At 38.2% G+C, this 18,140-nt stretch overlaps 2 protein-coding genes across 3 annotated transcripts; one reads left to right on the top strand and one right to left on the bottom strand.

Annotated features, from left to right (window-relative positions):
• Positions 1–613: 613 nt before the first annotated feature.
• LOC115980742 (protein N-lysine methyltransferase METTL21A) lies at positions 614–8,738 on the bottom strand. Of its 2 annotated transcripts, XM_031102971.1 has the most exons (12): positions 8,636–8,738; positions 6,935–7,047; positions 5,486–5,552; positions 4,835–4,900; positions 4,647–4,722; positions 3,691–3,784; positions 3,435–3,551; positions 3,040–3,140; positions 1,786–1,860; positions 1,606–1,698; positions 1,093–1,431; positions 614–991 (listed from the first exon to the last, which is right to left on the bottom strand). In XM_031102971.1, exons 5-11 carry the CDS (start codon positions 4,668–4,670, stop codon positions 1,129–1,131), a joined length of 807 nt encoding a protein of 268 aa, XP_030958831.1. In that variant the 5' UTR covers positions 4,671–4,722; positions 4,835–4,900; positions 5,486–5,552; positions 6,935–7,047; positions 8,636–8,738; the 3' UTR covers positions 614–991; positions 1,093–1,128. The 2 variants fall into 2 exon arrangements, with proteins under 2 accessions (XP_030958831.1, XP_030958827.1); XM_031102967.1 differs by lacking the exon at positions 4,647–4,722.
• A 5,179-nt stretch (positions 8,739–13,917) lies between these two features.
• On the top strand, positions 13,918–14,962 carry LOC115949705 (uncharacterized protein K02A2.6-like). Its single transcript, XM_031066995.1, has 2 exons — positions 13,918–13,990; positions 14,550–14,962. Exons 1-2 carry the CDS (start codon positions 13,918–13,920, stop codon positions 14,960–14,962), a joined length of 486 nt encoding a protein of 161 aa, XP_030922855.1.
• The last annotated feature ends 3,178 nt before the right edge of the window (positions 14,963–18,140 follow it).

Here is an 18,140-nt window from a genome sequence, read left to right as displayed (position 1 = left end):
AGAAGTCATAAACATTTTTTAGCTCAAGTATAACCCATCGACTTAATCCATGGAGTTGTTGGTTTCTACGCATACAATGGCTAGATTTGGTTGGGGATTTTTCATCATGACAAAGTTAGGTTAGATTGAAAAGAAAAAAAAAAAAAAAAAAAAAAAAAACGCTACAATCTCTGCTCGTTAAGATTGAGGACCATTCGCAATCAATCACGAGCAAGTAATGTCCTATCGTAAAATCAAATTTAAACATGTACATCTTTTTATATATAGTTATATAAGTGAATTCTAGTTAACTAAACTAGTAAAACCTCTAATTATTGAGGATCATCTCAATAACAACTTTGTCTCTTAACATGCCCAGTAAATTATAAATATACATCACTCGTCATCACTAAAATCATCCACTATCCAATAATCTTCCCAATAACAACTTTGTCTCTTAACATGCCGAGTAAATTATAAATATGCATCACTCATCATCACAAAAATCATCCACTATCCAATAATCTAATGTAACGTCAACCCTCGTTCAAATCCTTAGCAAACAATCTTAACCAAGGTATAAAACAGAATACAAGCTCTCGTGTAATTCCAATTTATTTCTTAAATCAGAAAATATAAAATTTCCATTATATTTTCAAGCATAATCATTCATCAACTTCACAAATTTCAACCACAATAATCAATTCCAAAAAAAGCACAAACAAAGACCATAGGCTCCACACAAATGCTTAATTAATACCTTTAACTAAAAGCATTTTCAAACAAACATCAGTAACAAGGTGTGAGAAGTACTGCCCTAGTTAGGAATTGAAAATAACCCATCAAATCCCTATCTAAAACGTAAAGTAAACCATAGATCTTAAAACAAAAAACAAGTTCATTGATATTGTCTTTCTGTCTATCCATCCCTCCACTTTTCCTCGGTAGCAGATGCAAGACTTTCGTTGTGCATCCTTGCATACCTCTGATTTCTTCAGAACTTTGGATCCATCTACACCCACAATTTACAAAACCCAAAAAATATATATTAATTAATTAAATTAAATTATACGAAAAATAACTTTGGTGAAGAAAAAAAAGGAGGCAAAGTACCCTTTGGTTGACTTCACAAAGGCATGCCCCGGAAATTTAAGATATCTTGACATCTCGCAGAAGTCGAGCAGCCATTGAGCCATATCTTCTCGTTTCAAAATCATTTAGTTTCTCATTTGGGAGTTTTGTCACTAGATCGCACCCTTCCTCCACTAAATCACCAACAGAATCAGTCACTTTTTCCTCCTCACTGCTTCTCCCATCATTCTCCTCCGTACTTGTTTCAACCTTGTCACTTTCTTGATCACTCCCCTGATCTGTGTTTTCTGTATTCCTCTCTGGAGGTTTTGATCCCATGATGAACAGTTGAATACTTGGATGCTGGAATGTGGTGTGCATCTGCATAGAATGAGTGGTTAGTAGAGTCCAAAGAGTTAGTGAGTGAAGTGGTAGTATTTCTTCTTGCAGAATATTCGGTTCTGAACTTTAAATTACATTTAAAAGGTATACACTGTTAAAAAAGAGGACCAAAGTACTTAAGAGTAGAGAATTTGCATAAAACACTATGCATACCTTAGATTGTGGAACAATTTTAACATCAAAGTTTCTTCTCCACATCTGAAGCATTTGCTCATGGACATTTGTAGAACGGATCTCATACCCCAACTTCATGAAAGAATCAGAAATAAATAAGTGTTTCAATGAAAAGGTTCTTGAGGAAAATATTAAAACAAGAACTATCCAATACCATACCAAAATTGTAGTTTTAGGTCCTGATAATGCAGTTATTGTTTGCAATAGTGGTTCCAAGAGACGCTCTGCATAAACCTTGAATCCAAAGAAATTAGAAATTCACTAGATCACATTCATCACAGAAATGCTGAAGTAGCAGCAAATCAATCAATTAGCAAGACTTTCAATCCTTAAATTTCTTTAGAAGAAGGTTGGAAACTTCATGTGTCTGTCACTTACCAAGTAAAATTTAAATTTGCAAAACCATTTAGTGGGGTAATTTAAATTTGGGACTAAGGCTTGGCTATTGCTGTTGTTTTGTTGTTTAACAATTTAGTTGGGTAGGCAACAATAAAGTTTGAATAAACCAAAGCTACCAAAATTGCAAAGTCAATACAATAACTTATAGGAAAGCACTACAATAACCCAAATGTAGGGAAAATTTTAAACCGCAGCATGGTCTACTGCCCAAAATAAACCCCACCATGTCCTTCACATGTTGCTTTTTGCACCTTGAATTTATGACTTAATATACTGAAAACACGCCAAAGTTCCAAACCAAGAGTTGAATATTTTTAGGTCCCCATTCCCAAAACTAGAGACCCCATTCTCAGGGAATGAACATGCACCAATTAATCTAAATCAAGAAAAGATTATATCTGAGAGGCATCAAACACGATCGTCATTTATCAGTGATGTCTCATCTAACATTAAGCATATTTTCCCAAAAATCAGAGTATCATTGCATCCGTGTTATACAAAAGAGAACACGGTGCCACCGTAAAGGTTTTGCAACAATTTCTGTTTTTAAAGTAAAAGAGGCAATTTTTTTGGTGCAAAGCTCAAAAGTCTATGACTGTCAAACACAAGCACATGGGTCTAATTCTGGGCTAGCGAGCTGTCAGTTTATGTAAAAGGGTTCAAGGATTAAAATGTATTCAGATCTCCACTCTCAAAACCTTACTTTGGTAGGACCAACACTTGGTAATGAACTTTTAAGTAAAGGAGAAAGCATGCACTTCATACCCTCAGAAAATCACAAGGGATTTCATAATCATAAGCACATAGGCAGCAAACAGAATTTGCAAAACCAAGTTTGATCATGAGAAATCCCAAATTCCATTTATATGTGTGTATGATAACATCTGATACATAAGAAACATAATTAAGAAATTATTTGTTTCTTAATCTGGGAACAGTCTGTAATGGAGATAACTCAGTTCCTTTTTTTCTTTTATCAGTGCAAAAAAAATGTTTAACATTTCATAAACTTACAACATCAGTGCCAATGATGTAGTCAAACGGTGGACCAACAGCCCTAATATGATCATCATTTCCCCAGTCTAACTCTGCAACCTGAATTGAACCAAATGAATCTACAAAGAACATAAAGATTCAGGTAAGATACAAGTCATACTGCTACTCAAAACTCTCTAAAAAAATAATTACCCTAATTTGCCAAACGATTCTATAACTAGAGTAGTTAGAGTTATCACTCCTATCACTGATCCATTCCAAGTATAAAATATGGTCAAACTCAATATGACAGTTTTACATAGAATTTGGCACTACCATGGAGCAATGGGTAAAAAGAAGGGGGGGAAAAGACGTATACTGAAACTGTAATAAGCAAAAGGCAATGAAAATTGTTTCAAGGTTGAAGAGCACACCAGAACCAGGATTCATCTGTAAAATTCTTGAAGTATTACGTTCAATATTTCTCATAAGCAATGGCAAAACTTCAACTTGGTCTGTTGCCACTACATCACATCCCAGCAAAGCCATGCCTGAAAAGAGCAGTCCAGATCAGACTAAGTAGGACCTACATCAAAAAGCTAGACCCTCTTCAAGCAGGAAAAAAAAAGTGTACAATGAACAACACTGAATAGATTAATTCTATTTAAGAAATCAGAAATAGATACTCACCAAAGCCAGCTACTCCACAACCTGCCCCAAGTTCAATAACACGTTTCCCTTTTAGTTTAGAAGGGCAGAACCTTCCCTTTCTGCAATTTTTCTCCTGAAAAGAAAAAAGAAGGGTGTCAAAAAAGATTTAGAAACGTACAAATTTTCAAATAAATGTAAAGTAGGTTTGCAGTGCATGACCTTTGAAGAAAACAAATACATCAACAACAACAAAACCTCAATCCCAAAAATCTTGGGTTCGGCTATGGATACTCAATAGATTAATTAGGGTCGGTCATATGTATTTTTTCCCTCCATTCCATTCTATCTTAAGTCACACTCCTCTTTTACTTCCTTAATTGAGAAGTCATTTTTTACTACTTCTAATAATGTTATTTTTAGTCTTCCTTTACCTTTTTTTCATTCCCTCAACATGAATCAACTCACTCTTTCTTACCGGTGCATTAATCGCTCTCCTCTAAATATGACCAAACCATCTAAAGTGACTCTCCCTCATCTTTCCATCAATAGGGGTCACTCCTATCTTTAAACGAATATAAAGGAAATCCTAGCTCCCACTCTGCTTGAAAGGATCTGATTAATTGAATATTGTGATATTGTCTCTACAGAAAAAGGAATTTGTTGTATTGATAACATGAGGCTTGCTTGAGGAACGGGGTTTCCCTTCAAAATAAATGTAATAATTAATTGTAAAGCTTTTCGGATAACAAGGTTATATCTAAGAACCAAAGTAATAAGACTGAATGGAATACACCATCAAGGACCAAACATTATTGATTACTTCCGAACAGAATCAGTATTCTCCTCATTGGATTATATAGCAATTTTTTGGAAATCATAAGCAGAATCTCATGGAAAAATCAGTTTTAAGGCTTTATAATATCTTAGGCACCATGTCTGCATTTTTTTTTTTTGTCTCTACCCTTGATTAAGGAACATTGAAAAAAAAAATTAACCTGATCAATGCTTAAGGTTCCCATACTGCATTCAACTTGACAAAAGTTGGCAAAGTTAAATCCCACTCACCTAAACCTATATAAATGAAAGAAAGCTATCACATACCAGCTGATTAAGAGCACAGATTATGAGGAACAAAAAGTACCAGCAATGTTTTTAAAGCATACAAAGGGATAATAGACCATACCAGAAATTTGACAAACACAAGTGACGCATCCCAAACTGTCGTTCCTAAATGCTTGGAATTTGGATCCTACCACAACGATAACAAGTTTTGTCAGTGTTGGGAACTTATTAAGAGAAATTCAAGAGAATCAACGTAACCAAATACTAAGAGATGTAGACAAAATTAGTGTTCCTAAAGTGACTGACTTTTATACATGGTAACCGAAGCAACAAATATAGAAAAGGCAAAGCCATGGTATTTGATAGCTGATAAAAATGTCGTGTGCAGATTTAAACATACTTTCAATCAGATTGAAAATAAGCAACAAAAATTTCTCTGGCAAAAATAGATTCATGAAATGAAAATTCTCCATTCCGTTATTACTTATTAGCAAATACTGAATTGACTAGTTTTCCGTGCTTTCCAAACTTTAGGGAAATGCGTACTTTAAAATCTCTCTTACAAAGACAAATAAAAAACTAGTTTATTATCGCCTCATAGGCGATCCTTCATGTGGTGTATTGTAAGTTGAATTTCAGAAGGCGTAAAATTGCAAAGGTCAATACTCTACTCTAGCCCCACACACCCCCCCCCCCCCCCACCCCTGGCTTTTTCTAAAAAAAGAGAAAAATGTTTTGCATATAACAAATAACATAAAAGCAAAATCCATACCTGAGAGAACTGCAATTCATGGCCTAAAACCTCAAGAGGCATTGAAAAAGTAGCTGGAGAATTTAACCTGATGAAGAAAATCATACAGCATAAAAACCATTCTTCAAAGAAATATGTGATGTAAGACGTTGCACAAAATCAACCAAGTATGGTCACATGAGATCATATGTATCCACAAGAAAAAGGTTATATGTCCATATATAGTATCAATATTCACCACACTACCACTCAGTAGTACCCAGAGGCCATAGCAGTATTTCATCATGTTAGGAAGGAGTGCAACACAAAGGTTGTCAGACTTAATAAAAATCATAACCTCATTGTATGATATGTAGACATGGGAAGGAATGATTAAACATAAAGTAGAGAGTAAAACTCAGGAAGGCTTCATTCTGTAGACAGAACAACTCTACACATGATGAGTTTAAAATTTTCTAAATACAGCAGATTTCTTTAGTCATAAAACATAAAGAACTACATTGATGCATGGAAATATGTCTCATGTGTCAAATAAGAGAAAGTCAAAGTTCAAAGACTCATCTTATATGTGAAGGAAAATAATCAAGTCTCTAATAAGTATATATAGGATGATTAGGATCTTGACCAGATAAATTGACATTGAGAAATGAAAGCACTTTCCACAATTTTTTAGGAGGTCAAACTACATTTGCAATACTCTAACCTTGGGGTTGGTTTATGAGCTCTAGCAATGTCAGAGGCTCAAATTTTCTTAATTTGGAACTTCAAAGACCAAATATTAGCAACCCAAATGTTGGAGGTTTAAGAAAGTACCCCCTTCCCCCCACCCTTAAAAAATTATTACAGTTCTGGTACAATTGTTTACACATTTTGGGGGTAAGTCAATACCTGTAATTGCTTAGGCCAGATTAAATGTCTGGAAAATTTTCTTAAAAGCTAGCAGTCTACGATAAAATGCCTGATTAATTCATCATTTAAACTTGAGAAGCAGTATTTTCATCACAAATCCTAAATCTTAGAAGCAAAAACCTCGTGTGATTTTTAACATAGGTATATAACATAGAGACAGATGTAAGAATCAAACAACCGTTGAAGTGCTGAAGAACTTAGAGCAACACATCTCTATTCTGTCTCTCTAAGAAATCAGATCTAATAGAATATTTGTTTAGCCTGAGGCAGCAAATTGGAGAAAATGGGTGGGATGACATCAGAAACTAATAAGCAAACAACAATGGAAGACCTTAATTTAGATCTAAAGGAACTTAGTCTGCGTATTAAGTCCTAACACAGCACCCCACCCCCGCCACAGCAGGGGTGGAGGGGAGAGGGCAACTGAGGAAGTAGATAATCTTTTAAAGCACAAAATTATTACTTGCACATAAACATAGAATCAGGTTGCAATTTGACCGTGAAGAGTTGAAAATCATTCTCTTTTAAATATTACTAACTGGAACAAAATATGTAAAATACCTGTCAGGCTCCATTTGAATGCTGTTCCTTGAAGCAAACTGAGATTAATACTGTACTAGACTCAAAAAGCCTTAGACCCTACCTAAAGAAACCTCTTGATCTGAGCTAATTTGCTGTAACATGTGAGACAGAAAGAGGGTAAATTAAGTAGAGAAATGCAGACCATATGACAAATAAAATAATTATATAAAATATTCATCTACAGCCATAACTAGAGGCATTAGAATATAGTGAGTAGAATTTATACTTGTTGATGAATGTCGATGCTTGAATAGGGATGCAATATCAATAATTTGTGATCATCTGATTGCAACTGTAATATGAATTTTTTCTTTTGAGTCTGTGTTATGTTTTCCTAAGAAAAGAAACTCCCAAAACACACATGTATGTGGGTGCAAGTGTGTATAACCCAAACACATCAGTTAAAGCATTAAACAAGGCTATGACATTTACATAGAAGTGTAAACATATTTTGAAAATAAAAGTTCATTCAAAAATCCAATATTAATCACTCACAACCTGGATGCAATCTACCCAATATTAGGGGCTATTTGGTAGTGTATTTTGAACAACAATTTTTAGTGTTTAAACAACATTACACGTATTTGCACACATTTTTTCACCCACACGTATTTTTAAAAAATACAACAACATTACTAGAACAACATTACCAAACCTGCCCTTAATCACTCAAAATCCTCATCATTTTTGTCAATGTAAAAACTTAAACAAATCCCAGACACGTGATCATGCATGCAAAATCACTCACAAACATACATACCCCCAAAGCACAAAGTAGCTAAAGTAGATTGGCATAGAACATATTCTACTCAATTGTTGAAGCATAATAAAAGAAGGTACCTTACTCCACTGCAAAGTTGTATTTTACTTGCATAACACCTCATTCACCCTATAGCTAATTCTAAAGATTAAATCAACTGAGTAAGGGCCTTGTATCTCAGTGGCATTGCCTACTCTCATTTATAAGAAGAACCGGGGTCTGAATCCCTCCTCCTCATCATTGTTACTATTGAATTGTCAAAAAAAATTGACACAACTGGACCCATCAATTTTCATCATTAATGGGTTTTTTATTATTATTTTAAACTCACACAGTGCCTCTACTTTTCCCTTCAAGAAAAAATCCTATTGCTGCTTACAATTATCTTTACTCATAGCATATTATTGCTACTTCTAGTTTTTATTTATTTTTAATTAAATAATTAATCCTTAAACCTTAATCCCCACACCGACAATAAGCATCATTCTTGTCTGTACTGTGTTACATTCAAACCATAGCACGTAAGAAACATCTAAGAATATTTAATATTCAGATAAAAAGTAAAGCTTGCATTCGTCAATCAGTTAGAAAAATAAAAAGTGCACACCAAAATCCAAATTACAAAGATCAAAGAATATACTGCAATTTTATTCATTGATCCAACCCCAAGTCAAAAAGTGCATACACATCAATAGTAAAATTTCAAACACACCTACACTCCCAAAAAAAAAAAAAAAAAAAAAAAAAATCCACAAATCAAATCGACTTAGAAAACGAAATTAACAAGAAAAAGAATTAATCTTTACCCATTTAACAAAAAGAAGTAATGAAACGAAAAGAAGTAATGAAACGAAAAGAAGAAGAAGAAGAAGATTAAAGTATAGAAAGAAAAATGAACAACGAATAGCTTAAGAGCTAACCTGAAATGGGTCTGAATAAACTCGGTGGGATATTGTGCTTGTCACCTTCTCACAGAGCAGGAACGGGTGCGTAAATCAATAAATTGTAAAATGAAAAATGGGTCTCTTTAAAATTTTAGGTAAAGTTTAATTAAAATACTTTTTTTAAATTGCCTATTTTTCATTTTAATTAATTTTTTTTAACAAGCCTATTTTTCACACCCACCACATTCCCTCTATTTTTTTTATGTGTGTGTCTATATATATATATAAATATATATATATATATATTATATTTAACGGATATATTTGTTAGTTTTCTCCCCCCAAATAAGCTCAGGCTGGTTTATGAGCTATTAAATTAATTTATTCTTACATATAATTAAAACTAAATTAATAATCAAAATTATATTATTAATGTTAAAAAGATAGAGTGATTTTCATTTATTTATAAACTTATTAAAGTCAGATTCACCAAACTTGTATTTTAAAAAATTATATAATTTTTACTTCAAAATGCATTTTTTGTATTATCAATAACATAAGAATATTAATCTAATATCTTATTTACAAATTTATGCAATCCAAATTAAATCTATAAGAGTACATTTTTATACATATAAACATATAATGTAGGGATAAGGGTCCAAGATCATATATTGGGTCTTGAGCTTTGTCCGAGGACATTGAAAGATCTGAGGAGAAACAAATAGTTATTAGGGGTTTCAATTTAAAGTCTCATAAGTAAGGAACGAATGGAAGATGATCCGAGGAGGAACTCCTCCTCGGATACGATGAATGCAGCTCAAATATCTTTTCCAACAATGTTCCTCCTTGGATACGATGAATGCAGCTCAAATATCTTTTCCAACAATTAGAATGACCTTCCAGAAAACTTCAATGATAGGAACATGCCTCATGAACATACGAGAAGGAAGGAAATTCAAAAATATCTAAGGAAAAACTGCTACCACCGCATTAAATGTATTGCAACTACTTTTCTAACCGCATATATGTGAAAAAGACCTCTGAACAGTACTGTCTTGGCTATCACAATTCACAGAAAGCCAAAGAGGGTGTCTGATGGGACAAGTACTCAAGTAAGGGCTTAGAGGATCAATAAGTGTAGGATCAAGGTGATCCTAAGGGTGCTATATAATGTGAGAGATCCTCCATGAGAAAAGGATCGGAAAAATAGAAAGAGAACATTGTAGCAATCTAAATTGTTTTTATCTCCAGTTGTGATCAATTTATACAAGGAGAACTCCTCAAACTGAAAGTCTATTGGTATCAAAACCTTTTTTTTTTTTTTTTTTACCATCATTTAATTCAGTACTAGCCATTGTTCAACTCACTAGGGTTTAGTTCTTTGACCCACTCTCTACAAATTTATTGTACTGGGCTTATTGGGCCAAGATCTCATACATCTTAGGCTTGGACCGTAAATCTGGTCCTTACAATTAGCGTCGTCATCTATGGGAAGAACTGGTGTGAAAGTGAGTATGACGTCTAAATATGGTAGGATCAGGTCCTCATTGAGAAGAATCCATGGGTTTTAGGCGACAGGATGATTTCCTTAATCTTGAACACAAGCGAGATCGAGAAGGTAGCGCACACACCACGCATGCTAGTAAAAGTCACTCTCGGGTTGGGAGTCATGTCTCTCGGGTTGACGATTTAACGAAGAAGTTGCGCCATGCACAACGGAAACAAACCCTTTCCAGTTCTGACGTTTTCTCTAATGATGAAGAGGATGCTAGTTATAGGCAAAGGTCAAGAACTCCACCAAGCAAGTCTTTCTCCTATGATGAAGAGCACCACCACAGGCAAAAATACAAGAGCTCGCCTCGTAAAGGCTTGGGAAACAACACTATGAGCAAAGCGTTGAATCAAATCTCCAAATCACCTTTCATGCGCAAGATAGAAAGGGCAAAACTTTCTCGGCGGTTCCATCAGCCCACGTTCACCATTTACAATGGTCGAACGGACCCTGTAGAACATGTGAGCCAGTTCAACCAGAGGATAGCTATCCACTCTAAGGACAAGGCTTTGATATGCAAAGTATTTCCCTTCAGTTTGGGACCTGTGGTGATGAGATGGTTCAACGGTCTGAGAGCCAATTCCATAGACTCCTTTAAGGAACTCACCCAGGCCTTTAACTCTCGTTTTATCACGTGTAGTAGGGTACCTCAGCCCTTGGATTCGCTACTGTCCTTGTCCATGCGAGAAGGGAAGACCTTGAAAACGTACTCGAACAGATACTAGGAGATATATAATGAGATAGATGATGACTTTGATGACGTGGCCATCAGCATTTTTAAGGTCGGCCTCTTGGCCGAGCACGATTTAAGGAAGTCTCTAGTTGGCAAACCTGTTACTAGTGTGATCCAACTCATGGACCAGATTGATAAATACAAGAGGGTGGAGGAAAACCAACAGTAAGGAAAAGGTAAAGTAAAGGTTATCCCCCAAGAGAGAAGGGATTTTAGGTCGGATCGATTTAATAATAACCGACCTCGGAGAGATTTCGCTGGATAGTCAGGGTCTGCCAACACCTAGGCAATTAATGCAGTATTCTAAGAACCGGTGCATTAGGTTTTGGAAAAGATTAAAAACGAGTCATTCTTCAAATGACAGAACAAGATGGCTGGAAACCCCACGAGGCACAACTAGAGCCTTTATTGCCAATACCATCAAGACCAGGGGCACACTACAGAGGACTGCAGGAATTTATGGGACCATCTGGACCAGTTGGTCCGAGAAAGGAAGTTGAAGCATCTGCTGCACCATTCTAGTGGCCAAGCGGAGTAGACAAGTTTGGATCCCCGGAGGGATGCTTCTTCAAGACCTCCTCTGGGAACGATTAATGTCATCTTTGCTGCTCTTGGTAGGACCAGTTCTCATTCCTCCAGAGTGATGTCTGTGGCTCGGCTATCTATCGAGGACAACAATTTGGAGCCAAAAAGAGCCAAGAAAGAAGCCCCACAGGTTCTGGGCTTCTTGGACGAAGATAAGATCAAAACCATCCAACCCCATAATGATACTCTAGTAGTCACACTCAGGATAAGGGGATATGATGTGAAGAGAGTGTTGGTAGATCAGGGCAGTGCTGTCGAGATAATGTACCCCGACCTATACAAGGGACTGAATTTGAAACCTAAGGACCTAACAGCGTACAATTCCCCTCTAGTAAGTTTCGGGGGGAAGACTGTTACTCCAAGAGGTCAGATTAGACTGCCCATACAGACCGGTTCGGACGTGGTGGAAGTGGATTTCATTGTGGTGGACATGAATTTCATTGTGGTGGACGCTTACTCACCCTACACAATTATTGTGGCTAGACCTTGGCTTCATGTCTTAGGAGCCGTCTCTTCTACCTTACACCAGAAGGTGAAATATCTGTTTGAGGGCCAGGTTAAAGGGATTATAGGGAATCAGTCCATGGCTAGGTAATGCATGGTGGCTACCATCTTACATTGGCCCAAAGCTGAGCCCTCGGCTTCTGATGAAAGGGTCTTATAGCAATCAAAAACTCCGGTATTGCCCGATAATGGATCAACTGAGGAAGCAAAGTGCGAAGATCTAGAAAAGGTTATTGTTAGTGATGATCCAGAGAAGTTCTTTCAGGTTAGCTTCCAACTACCTCCCCAAGAGAGGGAAGAGCTAATTGAGTTCCTTAGAAAAAATGATGATGTGTTTGCGTGGAGTGCCTATGAAGCTCCGGGGGTGGACCCAAACTTCATCTGCCATTATTTGAATGTCAATCCATCTGTTATCCCTAAAAAACAACCTCCTCGGCGCTCATCCAAAGATCATTCTGATGCTATCAAAGATGAGGTGACAAAGCTTAAGCAAGAAGGGGTTATCAAGGAAGTTTTCCACCCTGACTGGCAGGTCAATATTGTGGTAGTGAAGAAAAATAATGGGAAATGACGAGTGTGTGGATTTCACGGATTTAAACAAGGCTTACCCAAAAGATTCCTTCCCTATGCCTCGAATAAACCAACTAGTAGATGCGACTGTAGGCCATCCTCGGATTAGCTTTTTATATGTATTTCAAGGATATTATCAAATACCACTAGCTAGACGATCAAGAGAAGACAGTTTTTGTCACTCCCACTGGAAATTACCATTACAAGGTGATGCCCTTTGGCTTGAAAAATGCGGGATCCACCTATCAAAGAATGATGACTAAAATGTTTGAATCCCAATTGGGCAAGAATATTGAGGTCTATATAAATGACATGGTGGTGAAGAGTAAGGTGGTGCCTGAGCATGTGAGAGATCTCGGAAACATTTTTGAAATTCTAAGGAAGCACAAGCTACGCCTTAATGCTTCCAAGTGCTCTTTTGGTGTGGGATTAGGCAAGTTTCTGGGCTATATGGTGACTCATCAGGGAATCGAGGTCAATCCTGATTAGATTAAGGCAATAAATAGTCTATAACCACCTCGGAATCCTAAAGAAGTTCAAAAGCTAACCGAAATGACTGCTGTTTTGAACTGGTTTATCTCTCGGTCAACAGACAGATGTAGACCCTTCTTCCTATTGATGAATAAATGGAAGGGATTCAAGTGGAACGAGGAGTGTGCTTTGGCCTTTCAGCAACTTAAAGAATATCTATCTCGGCCATCTATTATGTCGAGTCCTCAGGTAGACGAGGTCTTGTTTACTTATATCGTTGTGGCCTTCCATGCCGTAAGTTTGGTGTTGATACGAGTTGATAGTGGCGTACAACGACCAGTTTATTATGTGAGCAAATCACTGCATGAGGCTGAAGTTCGTTATTTACCACTGGAGAAGGCCATCTTGGCGGTGGTGCATGGCACACGAAAGCTCCCCCATTACTTTCAAGCACCTACAGTTGTCATCCTGACTTAGCTTCCACTTAGAACTATACTTCAAAGTGTTGATTACACGGGGAGGATTGCTAAATGGGGCACGGTCCTAGAAGCTTGAGATATCAAATACATGCCTCGTACCTTTGTCAAGGGCCAGGTCCTCGCGAACCTGGTGGCCGAGTTCGCTAAACCTTTACTAAAAGAAGTAACAAAAGCATAGCACATGGATGAAAAATCAGTTGGCGCAATCTCCCTACAAGAACCTTTATTCTGGAAGGTAGACATTGATAGTGCGGCAAATTAAAGGGGTTCTGGAGTAGGGCTAGTTCCGATCTCACCTGAGAAGCTCACCATTGAGAAATCATTAAGATTAGGCTTTTCAACCACAAATAATGAGGCTGAATATGAAGCTTTGCTGAAGTGAATGTCCATGGTTCAAATAATAGGAGGAAAGTCAGTAAAAATGTTCTCAGACTCAAGACTAGTTGTCGGCCAGGTGAAGGGTAAACTAGAAGCAAAAGATGAGAGGATGCAAGGTTATTTAAGTCAAGTTAGGCATTTGCAATCAGAATTTGAATCCTTCAGCCTATTGCACGTCCCCACAAGTGAAAACACACATGCCGATTCCCTAACCACGCTTGCAACCTCCTTGGCGTAAAGCTTGTCTCAGGTTATCCTTATAGAAAACTTGTGCAAACCTACAGAGTTAAAGAGAAGGGTGGTTCATGTTCACCAAATCAAAGTAGGGCCTAGTTGGATGGATACTATAGTACTATTTCTGAAAGAGGACATCTTGCTAGAGAATGAAACAGAAGCTGACAAAATACGGAGAAAGACGCCTCGTTTCTAGTTATCTAAGGACCAAAAACTATACAAGCACTCTTTTTTTGGGCCGTATCTACTCTACATTCACCCTGAGGTTACTTCTTGAGGAATTACATGAAGAGATTTGTGGAAGCCATACAGGAGGCAGATCTTTATCTCACAGAGCCATCACTCAAGGCTATTGGTGGCCGAATATGCAGAAAGAAACGCAAGTATATGTGAGGAAATGGGATCAATGCTAAAGATTTGCGCCAAATATACATCAACTAGGAGGAATCCTTAACCCCCTATCCAGCCCTTGGCCCTTTGCTCAATGGGGCTTAGATATCATTGGTCCATTCCCCAAGGCCGCAGGGAACAAGAGGTATTTGCTGGTCGGCATGGACTACTTTACTAAATGGGTTGAAGCTGAGCCCTTGGCGAATATCAGAGACTTGGACGCTAAGAAATTTTCCTGGAAAAACATTGTTACTCGGTTTAGGATCCCTCGCATCCTCATCTCGGACAATGGCCTTCAATTTGATAGAAAATTTTTCAGAAGATACTGCTGTGATTTGGGAATTACAAACAAATATTCTACACCAATTTATCCTCAAGGGAATGGACAAGTCAAGGCTGTTAACAAGGTCATAGTGAATGGACTCAAGAAGAAGTTGGATGATGCGAAGGAAAAATGGGTGTAAGAGTTGCCACATGTCCTGTGGACGTATCGAACCACACCTCGTAGGTCAACGGGGGAGACTCCCTTTTCAATGACTTATGGGGCCAAGGCCATTATTCCTTTAGAAACTGGCTTCCCAACGCTAAAGACCAGCTCATTTAATCCAAGTAGTAACAATGAGTTACTAGAAAAGAACTTAGATTTTATTAGAGAAAGAAGAGAAAGTGCGATGGTTTAATTGGCATACTACCAACACAAGCTCAAGCAAGGTTATGATGCCAAGGTAAAGCTGAGGCCATTAGTGCCTAGTGACTTGGTATTGAGAAAAGTTCTGGGTACTGCGAAGAACCCAACGTGGGGAAAGTTAGGGCACAATTGGGAAGAACCATATCGCATCACCTTGGAGGCTGGTATATGAGTATATTTTCTAAAAGACTTAGATGAGCATGTAATACCGCGCTCTTGGAATGTAAACAACCTGAAAATGTATTATTATTAATGAAAGTTTCCTTTGTTAATATGTTCATTTGTTGTATGAAGGCATTATACTTTTCTTTATTCATTCTTTTATAAGTGTTTAAACAGAACCTTAATCATGCCCAAGTCCTCGGACCAGATACTTTGGGGAAATTAACACACTATGACATCTATCTGAGCGTTTGAACAGAACCTTAGTCATGTCTGAGTCCTCGGACCAGATGCTTTGGTGAAATTAACACTCAATGATATCTTTATAAGTGTTAAACAAATCCTAAATTATGTTAGGTCTCTCGAACCACATACTTAGGTGAAATTAACACTCAATAGCATCTTTATAAGTGTTAAACAAATCCTAAATTATGTTAGATCTCTCGGACCACATACTTAGGTGAAGTTAACATTCAATTGCATCTTTATAAGTGTTAAACAAATCCTAAATTATGTTAGGTCTCTCGAACCACATATTTAGGTGAAATTAACACTCAATGACATTTTTATAAGTGTTAAACAGATCCTAAGTTATGTTAGGTCTCTCAGGCTGCATACTTGGGTGAAATTAACATTCAATATCTGACCCCTCAGACCACATACTTAAGGGAAATCAATACTTGATGATATATTGCTAAATGTTAACACTGGGGTACTTGTTTGTCCCTCACTAAGTGTCAAAACAGATCCAGGATTATGCACAACTCCTCAGATTGATAGCTTTGAGTAAGTTAAGGACCTTGATTATTTATACAAGTGTTGAGTCATTTCACAATGCAAGCATAGGGTAAATCTCTTTGTTATTGATACACAATTGTTTCCAGTTTTTATTAAAGTTAGCATAGCAACAGTTCGATACTATTTATGATAGTCATAAGCTTCGAAGCACATAAAAGTAAAGGTACGAGAGATAAAAAGAAAAAAAAAAATTCATTAAACAAAGAGGGAATACATTGTCAAAGGGCACAATGCCATTAAAAAAAGAAAGAAAGAAAATCCTGTATCTTGGATCCTAGGCCTTGGCTTGAGGAGGGTCCTTCTTAGGATTAGCAGCCTCAGAGTGGACATCACCAGCTTTAGACTTAGCCTCTGCATCCTTGGCCTGGAAGACCACATCCTTGATTGTAAGGGCATCCTCGAAGGGGTTGGCCTTCATCGGAGGCTGAGCCTCCTCACCCACTCCAACCCCTTTAGAAATTTCAGCATCGGGATGGGGAGCTTGGGTGGTGGGAGTTACTCGGAAGGAGGAATCATACCCGGAATTTCTCGAATATCCTCTGGGAAAAAGATCCTCTCGGCCCTCTTTAGCTCGGAGTCTGCAAGGACTCCTGCCCGGTTCATTGTTACTCCCCAAGACTCGGTGCAGTAGTCCCTGCACACTACATCCACCTCTTCTGCCAGGCGGGTCTCCATGTCTAGCACCCCACATTCATAGGATGTGGCCACCGCGGCCTCAGCAGCTTCCCTGGCCACCCGAGCAGCATCCTTGGCTTTTTGTAGCTCCGTCTTAAGATCCAAAACGTTTTGCTTTTCGGTGGCCAGGTTTATCTCAATTATATGCAATTTCTGGGGCTGATCCTCCATTTGCCTCTCCGTGGTTTTTAGACCCGCCTCGGTGCTTAGGCAAGCCTTGTCCGCCTCCTTCAATTTCTCGGACAATTGGGCATGTTCTTCGTTAAGGGCCCCAAGGGCCTTTTCAACTTCAAAGTGGGAGTGGGCCTCAGCTTTGACTTCATCGCGAGCGTTCCTGACCCACTCTTTGGCCACGTAAACCTGCTGAGTAAGCTGCATGACAATTGCAGAGTGATCAAATATATGCATATGACTAAGTAAGAATTCTGGCGTTAAACTCAGAAGAGAATTGACTGACTTATCATGGCAAGATCCTTCTTTAATGACATGAAGAGGCCAAGTTGTCTAGTACGCCTAAGGCCCTCCATATCCTGGGGGAGAAGTAGAGGCTACTCTAGGGCCTCGGCGAGGACGGTGGCAAACCCCCTTTGGGATTCCCAGATCGTGGCATCCTAAGGAATGGGAGCACCTTCCACCTCTAGCCGAGGGACCCAAGAGCACTGCCCTCGACATACTTCAACTTCATCCCGGTTCTCCATTGATTTGGCCCTTTTGTCCTTGGGATCCTTGGCCTTCTTTTGTTGCTTGGCCCCCTTTTGAGGCGCCACCTTGCCTTCCTCTAGATCTTCAACCGCCCTTTTCTTCCTGAAGTTCGAAATGACCTTCAGTCCGAAGTCTGTAGGTGGAAGAGGAGGAGGAAGAGGAAGACTAGGAGGAACTTGGGTCTTGGGACCTTCCTTTGATGTGGACCCTTTGTTCCTGTTTGCCAGAAACCCTTTTAAGTTGGACCTTGGCTTCAAATCCATTCCTTCTTCTTCGACTTCTGAGCTAATGTCGACCAAAGCGACAATTAGCTTCGGAGGATGAGCTGTAGAGAATCTGTCGGACTCGTGTTCAAAATCTGAGATCTCCATAAACCTTTTTGGTGCTCCTTTTGCCTCCTCGAAGCGGAATTGATCGATCTCAACATCAAGGGTATGACGAAAAGAGGTTGACTCCTTTCTCAAAGCAGCTACTTGAGGAGGAATGCGTTGAATAGGCAATTCAATGGGTGGGAGATCTCTCTGAGCCAAAAATCCTGGCTTGGATATGTCTATGCGGTTCAGCCTAGAGTCACCGGACCTTATCGCCTGCCTCGTGTCCTGGAATTGACAAGACAA

Source organism: Quercus lobata, chromosome 1 (genome assembly GCF_001633185.2).
Source record: "Quercus lobata isolate SW786 chromosome 1, ValleyOak3.0 Primary Assembly, whole genome shotgun sequence".
NCBI classification, from domain to species: domain Eukaryota; kingdom Viridiplantae; phylum Streptophyta; class Magnoliopsida; order Fagales; family Fagaceae; genus Quercus; species Quercus lobata.
Note: the sequence above shows the minus strand (reverse complement) of the source record. Positions and strands in the feature narration are given on the sequence as shown.